Below are 13079 nucleotides of genomic sequence, written 5' to 3'. Positions count from 1 at the left end.
CCAACACAAAGAACCTCAAAGAGTGCCCCAAGATTTCTACCGGAGAAACAAAAGATGAGAACGTGCATCAACCCCTATGCATAGATTACCCCAATGTCACCTCGGGAATCCACGAGTTGAGTGTCAAAACATATATCAAGTGAATCAATATGATACCCCATTGTCACGGGTATTCATAGCAAGACACATCAAGTGCGCTCAAATCCATAAAAGTATTCAATCCGATAAAACGAAATTTCAAAGGGAAAACTCAATTCACAACAAGATAGAGAGGGTAAAACACCATATGATCCGACTATATTAACAAAGTCCGCGATACATCAAGATTGTGACATCTCAAGAACACGAGAGAGAGAGAGAGAGAGATTAAACGCATAGATACTGGTACAAACCCTCAGCCCCAAGGGTGGACTACTCCCTCATCGTGGTGGCCGCTGGGATGATGAAGATGGCCACTGGTGATGATCCCCCCCCTCCGGTAGGGTGCCGGAACGGGGTCTAGATTGGTTTCCCATGGCTAGAGCCGGAACGGGGTCTAGATTGGTTTCCCATGGCTATAGAGCCTTGCGGCGGCAAAACTTCTGATCTAGGGTTACCCCGAGGGTTTTTGAAATATTTGATGATTTATAGGGCAAAGAGGGGGTGCGGGAGGCCACCGAGGTGCTGCTCCCCTCGGGGCACCCCCAGGTGCTGCTCCGGCCCACTGGATGTCTTCTAGTCCATAAAAAACCCACAAAAAGTTTCGCGGTGTTTGGACTCCGTTTGATATTGATTTTTTGCGATGTAAAAAATAAGCAAAAAACAGCAACTGTCACTGGGCACTGGGTCAATAGGTTAGTCCTAAAAAATGATATAAAATTGCTATAAAATAATTGTAAAATATTCAAGAATCATAATATATTAGCATGAATACTTCATAAATTGTAGATACGTTGGAGACGTATCAGACCTCACGTCCGCCGGCGACAGACAAGGCGCGGACTCCTCCGAGGGGCACGAGAGACGGCAGGGCCTTGTGTCCCATGTGGGACAGTCTGTCTCCCGTGTTATGCTCTTCCTCTTCGGAGACCGCAGCTTCACTTCATCGGTCTTATTACCCGTGGATCGAGGACGACAAGGGCTTGGAAGCCAGGCGCCGCCACCGTAGGATGGATTTAGGGGGTCGGGTTTTTTTTCTAAATGTTTGAAATCTATAATGAAAATCCTTCGTGTTTGCATGAATGTCATTCGGTTTGTATGAAACTTGGCCGTGTTTGCATGAATTTCATCCGATTTATTAAAAAAAAGTTTGAAATGTATGCGATCAGCGTTGGATGGCGGCCTCCCGCATCCACATCCGCGGACGGATGCAGGAGAAAATTTGCGGGTCGCCTTTGGTGATGCCCTAAGGGCTAGAGCCCAACTAATCATACCATCACGAAAATTCCTACTAATCAGATATGATTACACAAAAATATAGTGCATATATATAATTTCCATGCGAACATAGTACATTATCATATATGAATAAAAATCCCTAACCGATACCAATGATTCATATTTGGACTCAAATTTACTGCATATAGAACTCTCCACACAAATAACTTATACATTGTATTAGACATGAATGAACCAGCGGCATATACGTTCGATGCTCCGGTGCGACAAAAGTAAAAAAAAAACATTAAAATAAAATTGAATTAATTATTTCAACACATAACGTCAAGCATGTAGTCGGGGAGAGGCTGCCATGTCTTCATTATATCCCAAGGGGAAAACAGAGCAACATAGCTGAAACCAAACATCATTTCTGCATCCATAATCTACAGCTGCCGCTCATTGTCAGTATCCAACCCATCATCCTTCACCTGTCGAGGCACAGATCATCAGAAAATCAATGGTCTCAGAGGAACAGAGCTCCATCTTTTGTCAACATCTGTGCCAAACGGCCCTTCCATAATGGCTGTCCAGGTAACCTCCACCTGAAGCTCATAGGCACCATGATTGCAAACCTTCTCCTCCTGAGGATACTGCAGAGTGACACAGGTGCACTCACCCTCACCATCACTGGGAGCAAAACAGACACTGAGCGCGACTTCTTCATACTCATCATACAAGGAATTAGGGACGTGGACGGCCACCAAATCACGGCTTAACGCGATCGAACCGCCATCTCCGATCAATCTCGCTCTGTTTTCGTGTTCATCATATAGAATGATATGGCTCTCAGTGTCTCCGGCGGTCCAAGCGGTTATCTTGTCACTGAAAGGGGCGTCGCAGGGTCCATTCAGAATACTGATTTTGACGGTAGCTGCCACGGCAAACGGAACGGGCGCTAGTACCAGTTCTACCGTGCTCAGCCAGCTAGATAGCAGCTCAGCCTTGGGTCCCTTCTCCAATGGTACGGGGTAGTGTTCTATGACACCTTTGCTGAAATCTCTGTCGCCGGTGGTTCCGTCACCCTTGATCTTCAGATTGAACTCGAAGAAGATGGTGTCTGGCACAACGAGCCCTCGGTTTGGGCCTGTCAAAGTTAGCATGTCCTCCTGCACAGGGGTTTAGGAAAAGATGATCAACGTCAAAATGTCTTCGGATAGTTAGCTAAGCTAGTATATATATATCCAACTAATTGCGGTTGTAACCAAGCATAACTGGTCTGAAAATTTCGAATACACGAGGTTAACGTGGATATCTTTTGTAGGGTTTATGGAGGAACAGATACATACCGGCGACTCGATGAACTGGGGATCATCCCTATCGCGGCGGAACAAGTAGACACATCTGTAGTCCGCATCGTCCCTCGCGAGCACGGTGCCAAAGACACTGATCGGGTAGCCCACGTCGGAGTCGACCACCTTGAGGGAAATGACATTGACCGATGATTGCACGGCTGAGCTCTGCTGAGAAGAGGTGAGCTCCTGAAGCCGTGGCCCATGGATAGCCTCGGCTGTAAAAGAATTCATTCATGTCAGCAAATCAGCTAGTAAACGAGATTGTTAGTTAGTTAGTACGAGATGGTTGTGGATAGTGGAATAATACTGACACTCTTGGTCGAGGTCGAAGAGGGCTATGTTGAAGCTGGAGAAGCGGGTGCAGACATCGGCGTTGGACTTGGGGTCGTGCTCGGTGAGCTCTCAGCAGCAGACGAGGTGGAGCGCCCGCAGCGCCTTCTCCTCGTCCGTCAGCTCCGGGTCCGGCTCCAGCAGCCGCAGCATCTCCTCCCGTGTCAGCTCCGGCACGCTGCTGTCCGTATCCGTCGTGTCTGACGCCGTCCCTGCCTCCGATGTGTCCGTGTCCGTCGCCGTCGCGTGAGACTCCGTCTCCGTCTCCGTCTCCGCCTCCGTCGTGTCAATGTCCGTCGCCTCCGTCTCTGTCTCCGTCGTGTACTTCTCTGGCTCAGCCATCTCGCTTTCCAACCGAGGAGCGTACCGTGTTTCGACTAGCGCGTTGCCGTCTCGCTCAGCTCCCACCTGAGAAGAGAACTCCGAGCTAGCGATCGTGGATTTTGAGAGGGACTGACTCGACTCGATGGCCAGGGCGCGTCCTACATATATACCACAGGCTTGCACGCTGGTTCCGATTTTGAGAGGGACTCGGAAGGGACGAGAGGGTACCCCTGCCCTACGCTAACCAACCGGAGAACACCCCTATCTCTCTGTCTTTGCCGAATCACAACTCCTGAATTCAAATCAATATACCCAACTAGAATTCCACCCTAGCACCCAGCAAATAACACCACTCTACCCGTGAACAAGGTTGCACACGTAGAGGGCTCATTCAGTTTGGAGGAAACTAAAACGTAGGAATTAGGATTAGTATAGGAATTTGATAGGATGGCACTTGCCATCCTAAGGAATTGACTTGCCTCGTTTCTACATGTAAAATGATTTTTGAGTGAATGTGTAGTTTCCTCCAAAAGCACAAGAAATGAGTAGTATTCCTACGAAATTCTTGTACGCATTTCCTACAAACCGAGTGAATCTATAGAAAATTTTCCTCTGAAATTCTTGTTCCTATGTTTTTCCTATGAAAATCCTCCAAACCAAATGAGGCCAGAATATCTTTCATCTTCAACTTTTGTTGCGATAGCGACACACTGTTCAATGTTCGCCGACACAAATAATCGACCTGATCAATACATTACTGCTAAGCTTACATGTACCAGACACATTTCATCAACCTCGGAATGACAGTTTAAGCAAACTCCAACAGACATCAGGACGAGCACATAGACAGGTTTGCGAGATGAACGTCTCTCTCGAAGCCAAAATAGGACTAGGTTTACGAGCTCCAGCTTATCAGAGGCTTCTCTATCTTGACTCCGCCTCTTTGATTGTTTGGATGAGATGGGAGACACGATACTGGAGCTTCTCGTTCTCCACGGTCAGCCTCCGGTTCTGCAAGGTTCAACAATTAAGAGGAGATGTGGTTACGCTAGGATCAGACAGTGCTATGGTGGTGACGGTTAGTTTCAGGTAATAAATCAGATACCTGTTCCTTCTCAGCAAGACATTCTTTGGTTGCTGCGTCAAGCTTTGACTCAAGATCTCTCATGGCAGATGAACTTGCCTCGGATGCGCCATCTAGTGAACAAGGAGGGAACGAGGCGTCTCTTTCACAAACATGCTCCTCCTAAATACCCAAACCATATTTAAGATTACCTTTGTTCAGCAGCAGGGCTTCCAGCTTTGCCAACCGTGCCTGCAAAATATGAAGGATTCCACCATAAAATAGACAGAAAACATTTAGGGGACACATGTCTGGGTGTAGTATGAGTACTCATGTACTATCTATTAAGACATCCGTGCAATAGATCTTAACTAAGCATGATAAGTGTGTCTTCGCATTCCATGTGGATGGTCAAATACATCAACACACTTTGAGTTGTTCACCATCAATAAAGAAACAAAACGGGCAGCATTGCTGCAGGATTGCTAAAAATAGTACTACTCCGTCCCATAATATAAATACGTGTTTGAAGCTAAAACAGTTTGAAAAACGTTCTCATATTATGGGACGGAGGGAGTACTACTTATTCATACAGCATGAGCATAGCCGTTGGTATAGGTAGTAGAGCAATACCCCAAGATTAGTTCAATTAGGCAAGGCCAGCTTTTAAATGTGTGGAACTGCCAAATAAGACCGTGTCTCCTAAAAGAGATTGAAACTTGTATGTTAAAAATGTTGTAGCAGCCCGTTTAAAAAAAATTGTGTCTATACCCACCCTGTCAAATCAATATGTTAGGACACCAGTGGTTTGATGGATCGTATTTCTGAAGGCAGCTAGACAGGCAACAAATAATATGCATCTAAAATCTGTTGCGGCAGTTGGTTGCTCGCTGACCGACAACGATTTCAATTTACTCCAAATCAAGCACAACATAACACACACACACAAACAGTTTGAACGTCATTTTCCATTGCTTCCATGTGGCAGATCATTTTGAACGTCAAGTGTCAACAAAACAAACATAACAGGCCTCATTGCTCAAAGAACAGCTAAAAACAGTTATACATGCATCATAACCAGACAATAGAGCAGCATGACAAGTTACTTGGATTAGTCATTTGGAAATACGGTGTCGGTGGAAAGCACAAAGCAATGAACCTCCATCTGTGAATTTGTGGAATTAGATTATCTGCCCTGTCCTGTAATAACAAACTAAAATTCAGAGCTTCAAATGTGGCAAAAATTATACCATCCCTTCCCTAATAATCAATACGACAAATGTGTTGATGAGCCGGCGCCTTGGCTACAGAGAAGCAAAAGTGACAAGGTCTGGATTCTGGACCATCTGTTTGGAAATTGCATAACTGAAGTTATGTTCCAGCAGCCGGTGGTCTCGCAGACTACATACAATTCTTGCAGGCAAGTAACAAAGGTAGTCGTCTAGAAGCTGCTGAGGTCGTACTGAGTTGGATCTGCACGAAATCAAGCCTACCACGCACGCACAAACCTACACCGCTATGTCCTAATTCGATAATCCATGAACAAATCGATAGCCTTAGCGCACCGGACTTCTAAACTAGGGCTACAGTTCTCGAACGGAGCAGAGATGGTCAGGGGGGCAGGGGAGGAGACAGACGGAGCGAACCTCGGCATCGGAAGCTCTCTCCTCGAAGGATTTCAGGGCTTCCGCCGGCCCCGCCGCCATGCTCGCCGCCCGTGCCCTCGGAGTCGGAGAGGAGGAGTTGACAAGTGGGATGAGCTGGATGGGAAGAGGCTTCAGGTTTGTGGCCCAGGATAGAACAAAGGCCCGTTATTATTAAGCAAGGACATCAAGGTTGCAAGCTTAGACAAGCTTAGATAACCTAGCGACGACTACAAGTACTGAAGTGAGCTAAAGGCGCACCGACGTCATCGCTCCTTCCTTGCCGGAGTCGGGAAAATTTGTTGTAGTAGAAAGTCGGGAAGTCATAGTGATAAGGCCCAGAACCAGTGAACCAGAACAACACCCGCCGTCAATGAAGCATAGCATACATGGGAATGATCCAACCCGAAGACACATGAACATAGACGATTAAATCTGAACAGATCCACCACAGACGGATCCACCGGAGACACACCACCACACGTCCATCGATGATTCTAAACCCATCACCGGAACGAGGCTAGGTGGGAAGAATCTTATTTCATCTTCAGAGGGCCATCGTCGTCACGCCTTACTTAGCAGGACAGAAAACCTAACAAAACCCAAAGAAACAGCTGAAAGCGGAGCCCTCTGTTGGTATGGGCCGTGATCCATTGTGCCCCTGGCCCTAAAGCCATCAGAGACGAGGCGGATCGGCGACGACGGCAGGAGGCAGAGGAATCCTAAACTTTTTTTACGAGTGCAGGCAAACTTCTAGATGGAACTAGCAAAGTGTTTCTTTTGTTGCATTTTTCCAGCCTTGCTAAATTTATGACGTATGAAAAAAATAACATCCAGCATTGAATAGTGTCAAATAGTAAGCATCACTATTTAAAATGTATGTGCTTATGTTCAGCTTTTTAATACATGTTCTACATTTTTGGTATGCATCAAAAAAATTATACATGTTTAACATTTTTCTAAAGATGATTAATTTTTTTTCAAATCTTGGTTAACATTTTTTAAATACATTATCAACTTGTTTTTTCATACACATTGTTTTTTATACATTTTTTGTATACATGAAAAAAATTCATACACATTTAACATTTTACAAATACTAGATTGACATTTTGAAATGTTTTATGTAGAGTTTTTTTGTAATATGTATATTTAGAATATTTGGAAGTATAAACAAAAGCAAAAAACAGAGGAAAAAGGAATAAAAGGAGGTTGTGGCCTCCCGCAAGCTGGGCCCGCCCAGCCTCGCGCTCCCTGAGGCGAGGCTATCCTACGTCTCGCATCAAGCAAGACATAGGCGCTCCCATGCACTCTGGTGTCATGGTCTCCAACCTTTTTTTTTAGAAACACTGCCCCATACTATTCAAACAGTCTTACAATCATCCAACCAGATTACAGTTTGATCGTCGGGTACTGAACCCAATAAGAGAAAGTCCCCGAGCTCTTTTGCTCGCTTTGCTAGGCAGTGTGCTAGCTTGTTTTGCGCCCTTCTCGTCCACCCAACCTTGTAGGAGGAGAAGCTAGATAACGCCATCTTGATATCTTCAACTATTGAGAACAAGGCAGACTGATTTGACTTTCCTGGTGCTAGTGCCTCGGCCAGTGCCAGGCAATCCATCTCCAACTCCAGTGAGCCATCATGATGTTTCGACAGCTCCCTGAGACCCGCCAGAGCTGCCAATCCTTCTGCCTCCTCGGCCGATTGGCAATGATCCAGCATGCAGCCCATCGATAGGAGGCAAAATTAACAAATTTGACCTATGAACGAAATCAAATCACAGAATGAACTGCCCGTGAAACTATTTCACGCGGCTGACCTTTTTGTGTGACGCCCGACACGAAGGCGTCACACTACACTGTGCAACGCCTCGTAGATAGGCGCTATACGCCTGGCCAGCGTCGCATCCATGTGATCCGAAAATTAGTAAGTCAGTGTGCAGCGCCTGAGAGCTAGGCGCCACACTATACAGTGCAGCGCCTAGCTCGTAGGCTCTGCACAATGACTTAGCAATTTTTAGATAGTTTTGGGTGCAATGTTGGCCAGACGTGTAGCGCCTATCTGGAAGGCGTTGCACAATGTAGTGTGACGCCTTCGTGTCGGGCGACACACAAAAAGGTTAGCCGCGTGAAATAGTTTCACGAGCAGTTCATTCTGTGATTTGATTTCATTCACAGGTCAAATTTGTCAAATTTGCCTCGATAGGATAGGCAATCCCGGGTGGTCTCTCGCAACCGCGCCACATGTGCTGCGCCCCGAGGCTGCATCGAAACCAGCATCAGTGTTTAATTTGATCGTCCCCTCAGGTGGGCATAACCAGCGCGCAGGCTCTTGCTCCAGAGGAGGTAGGTTTTGATCCCCAAACTGATTTATGACACAGGTTCCTTTCACACATTCCGACCGAATGTGGGCCTCCTTGATTTCTTGTTCATATCTGACTAGGAATCCCACTGATGCCGAGACCGGTTCTTTGCCGTTTCCGTGTACTATGTTATCATGCAGGAACCACGCACGCCAGAGCAGGAGCAGAATTTTGCTACGCGTTTCCGCGTCGCACGTATTAAGTAATACCTGCAGCCAGTCTTCACCTGTATATCTGAAAGCTTGTTCTTTCGGAAGGTTCCAGTGGTCTCTCATCATATACCTCAATGCTTTGCTTTTAGTGCATTGCACCACTGCATGAAACTCATCTTCGTCAGCATTGCCACATATGGCACACCTCTTGTCATGTACAAGTGTACGTTTGCATTTGTTCACCTTCGTGGCCAAGGTGTTAGTCGCAACTCTCCAAGCGAAAATTTTAACTTTCCCCGGAATTTTCGCTTTCCAAATGAGGTCCCATGAGCTCCTATCATTTGAGTTAGCCGACGAGCTGGATGTTTGTTCCTGTCGGTGTCAAAACCGGCGGATCTCGGGTAGGGGGTCCCGAACTGTGCGTCTAGGCTGGATGGTAACATGAGGCAAGGGACACGAAGTTTTACCCAGGTTCGGGCCCTCTCGATGGAGGTAAAACCCTACGTCCTGCTTGACTAATATTGATGATATGGGTAGTACAAGAGTAGATCTACCACGAGATCAGAGAGGCTAAACCCTAGAAGCTAGCCTATGGTATGATTGTTGATGTGTATGTTGTCCTACGGACTAAAACCCTCCGGTTTATATAGACACCGGATAGAGTTAGGGTTACATAGAGTCGGTTACAATGGTAGGAGATCTAAATATCCGTATCGCCAAGCTTGCCTTCCACGCCAAGGAAAGTCCCTTCCGGACACGGGACGAAGTCTTCAATCTTGTATCTTCATAGTCCAGGAGTCCGGCCGAAGGTATAGTCCGGCTATCCGAACACCCCCTAATCCAGGACTCCCTCAGTAGCCCCTGAACCAGGCTTCAATGATGACGAGTCCGTCGCGCAAATTTTCTTCGGCATTGCAAGGCGGGTTCCTCCTCCAAGTACTTCATAGAAGATTTTGAACACAAAGGTAGTGTCCGGCTCTGCAAAAAAAGTTTCCACATATTGCCATAGAGAGAATAATATTTACACAAATCTAATCTGCTGACGCACTCTGTAGTGTGACATCACACCACGGCCAAGCTTTTATTCGAACCATTTTACTGTCCCATCTCAGCGCGTTATGCGAGGCGGTTTCCTTGGCATGTCTTGTTAAAGCAGAGATCGTGTCCCCTTATTCCGGGATTCTCATCAATACGGGCGTGGGTAACCCAACCGCGCCTTTGATTACGGCGCTTGGGAGATAAGCGAGTTTTACCAGGCTGGTGGGGACATGTAGTTGCGTCCACCCATATAAGGGGATAAAGATCCACCTTTTCACCTACGCCTTCTTCCTCCTTCGCCTATCCATTCTTGCGCACTCGAGCTCCAGCGCCCAAGTCCGCACTCCTCACCTCAACCTTCTCCAGCCATGTCCGGAGCGGGAGGCAAGTGGATGGTCTCCTCCGTCATGGAGGGACACATCAAAAGACTAAGGAAGGCCGGATACTTGTCTAACGACATTGCACACCGGCTTCCCGAAAAGGGGCAGCTCATCCCCACCCCAAGGCCCCATGAGAGGGTGGTGTTCCTCCCCCATTTCCTCCGCATACTGGGTTTTCCTCTCCATCCATTTGTCCGGGGGCTCATGTTCTACTATGGTCTGGATTTCCATGATCTGGCCCCGAATTTTGTCCTCAACATCTCGGCGTTTATCGTCGTGTGCGAGGCTTTCTTCCGCATCCGCCCCCATTTCGGCCTATGGCTCAAGACCTTCAACGTCAAGCCGAAGGTGGTGCGCGGCAACCAGGCGAAGTGCGGAGGCGCCATGGTGGGCAAGATGGCCAACGTCCTATGGCTCGAGGGCTCCTTTGTGGAGACCCTGAAGGGGTGGCAATCGGGGTGGTTTTACATCACCGAGCCGCGCGACGCCGAATGGGTCGCACCCCCTGAGTTCCGGTCCGGACCCCCAACGCGGCTCACGTCCTGGAAAGAGACGGGCCTGTCGTGGGGTAAAAAAGGAGAGCTGACCGGACTCCAAACATGCATCAAAACCCTGGTGGACAAGAAGCTCAAACTTGTCAACGTAGTCCAGGTTATGCTCATCCGCTTGATCCTCCCGTGCCAACAACGGGCTTTCAACCTGTGGGAGTTCGACCCGGCGCGGCACCAAACTTTGAGTAGGCTCTTCGACATGACGTACAAAGATGCCTGGAAGGTGCTTTTCAAGGGCGCCATGGCTCCCGCATCCGCTACTGAGGATCGCGGATTCAGTGCACAGCGTCACGCTCTTGCGGTAAGCTGTTTTTTTTCCTTTTACAGGGTATCAATGTTTCATAGTTTGACTCCATGCGGGATCTAAGCTCCCTTTCCTTTGGCAGGATTGGCTGGTGACGTCCGGACAGATCAACTGTCCGGCTCCTTTGCCCGAAGGCCCAGCGGACGCTCAATTGGCGAAGCTGCTGGTTCCGGCACCCTATGTGGTGCCGGAGAAGAAGGCCACGAGGACTCGAAAGAGTGCCCGACGCCCGGAGGTGTCGGATTCATCATCCGACGAATCCAAGACGCACTCCTCCCACGAAGATGAGGAGGAGGAAGAAGAGACCCCTCCCCCTCCAGCGGGGGAAGGGAAGAAAAGGAAGGCCGCCCCAACTGGGGAGGCCGAAGGGTCCAAGAAGGGGAGAACCCCTCCTCCGGACTACTCCACCAACGCCGACGACGGTGAAGAGGAGTGGCCGCCTAGGGCCAAGCCCCTGGCGAAATCGTAAGTATCCGGATACCAGAGTGATTTCATAGTATTCGTTTATTGCACAACTTTCCCTTATGTCGAATATGTTTATGCAGCCCACCCAAAGACCGGCTCGACGCGTCGTCGAGCGGCTCACTGGACTCGTCGGACGTGAACTCGCTGCCGACGGCTTCCTCCCCCCGCCCTACGGACGACACCGAAGTGTTGTCCCAACAGGTTCCAATCCGGGAGGAGGTGGTCCTGGAGGCGCCGCAAGGCGACCTCCCGGACTCCAGGAGTAAAGGGGACGAAACCCCCCAGGGCTCCAAGTCCGGCCCTAGGCCGGACACCGCTCCGGAACCTTCAAAGGTTCCATAGTCCGGCAGGGGACCTCCTTCCAAGAGGAGCAAGCCCACCGCGCCGGCGACCTCCGTCCAACCGGAGGCGCCGGACAATCTGTTGGAGGCGCTCCAAGGCGCCTCCATCGACGAGGGGCACCGCACCATTATGATTGCGGTGGTCCAGAAGGTTCAGTCCGCCAAGAGCAGACTGACTTGTACAAGCCTTTTAACAGGCTTTGAGGTAAGTAAAGAATGTGTAAATAACATTACCGCATAGACAGTAGCCCCTGATGCTCTGTTTGGCGTTCGGGAAGAAAAGCCGAATAGAGGATCAAATAAAATTCGCAGGAGACTAACAAAAAGAAGTCAATATGCGTGTGCAGGCTTCCCTGCTGGCGTCCGCCGCACTGACTGCGGAAGTGGACGTGCTAAAGCAGGACCTCGAGCAGTCCGAACAAGAGCTCGAACGTGCCAAGAAGCAGCTCAAGGACAGTGAAGGTAAGAAATACCTTGTATAAATGTGTATAAAAAGGTGCAATTGCGAAAAATGACAGGAGTATCGTGGCTATTGTAGGGGCCACGTCTGAGGTGGCGACCCTGAAGCAAGCGCTGCTCGAGGCCGAGAAGAGGTCGGCCGCGGAGCGCACTGAGCGAGAAAAGTATGAGGCCGAGGTTGGCAAGGTGCGGCAAGAGCTCCAGGCTCTCATGGAAAACATGAGAGTTTGGAGCGTGACTCAAGGACGCGAGCGTCCGAGCTCGCGGCGGCTATTGAAAGTGCCAAGTCTGCCAAGGCCGAATCCCAGAAGACCCTCCAGGAGTTGGATGAGGTGAAGAAGATAGCGGCAGGTAAGGCATTCTTTATGCAAAGTAAACACATAAGCGTGAGTTACTTGTTACTTACCCGAATCCGGAGTTCTCCAGGCGCGTTCGCAGATCTTCCCCGGAGTATATCTGATGCCGCCGCATTCTATCGAGCCGAGGAGGGCAGCTCGACGGAGAAGGTGTTCTGGTCTCAATACGCTGAGGCCGGACACCCCGTGCCCCTGAGCGACCAGTTGAAGCAACTGGTCGAGCTCCACAAGGCGGCCGAACAGGCCATGAAGGGCCTCATAGTTCGGCTGTGGCCTGGAGAGGCTCAGCCTGGGAGCTATTTCGGGCTGGTGCGGCGGCTGGTGGAGGCCTGTCCAAGGCTCGAAGTCATCAAGCGCTCCGTCTGCATTGAAGGTGCCCGTAGGGCCCTTGCCCGTGCGAAAGTGCACTGGGGCAAGCTGGATGCTGAGAAGCTTGTGAAGGACGGGCCACCGCCGGGGAAAGAGCATCGCAAGCCCAAAAATTATTATAAGGATGTTCTGAAGGGTGCCCGCCTTGTGGCGGATGAATGTTCTATGGATGTAATTTTTGAGTAAAACTCGCTCGTTTTGTCCTGTGCGCTGAAAACTTGTTCATATGCGCT

General features: G+C 49.1%; 1 protein-coding gene and 1 pseudogene across 1 annotated transcript; both read right to left on the bottom strand.

The window, feature by feature from the left end:
• Positions 1–1621: 1621 nt before the first annotated feature.
• Positions 1622–3383, bottom strand: LOC147983955 (uncharacterized; annotated as a pseudogene).
• Positions 3384–4026: 643 nt separating this feature from the next.
• On the bottom strand, positions 4027–6224 carry LOC125535087 (threonine-tRNA ligase 2). Its single transcript, XM_048698145.2, has 4 exons — positions 6075–6224; positions 4641–4680; positions 4471–4562; positions 4027–4376 (listed from the first exon to the last, which is right to left on the bottom strand). Exons 1-4 carry the CDS (start codon positions 6132–6134, stop codon positions 4290–4292), a joined length of 279 nt encoding a protein of 92 aa, XP_048554102.2. The 5' UTR covers positions 6135–6224; the 3' UTR covers positions 4027–4289.
• Positions 6225–13079: the final 6855 nt, after the last annotated feature.

The sequence above is a fragment of the Triticum urartu genome, chromosome 2A, assembly GCF_056163025.1.
Source record: "Triticum urartu cultivar PI428250 chromosome 2A, HENAU_Tu73, whole genome shotgun sequence".
NCBI lineage: Eukaryota > Viridiplantae > Streptophyta > Magnoliopsida > Poales > Poaceae > Triticum > Triticum urartu.
This window is presented reverse-complemented; position numbering and strand designations above follow the sequence as displayed.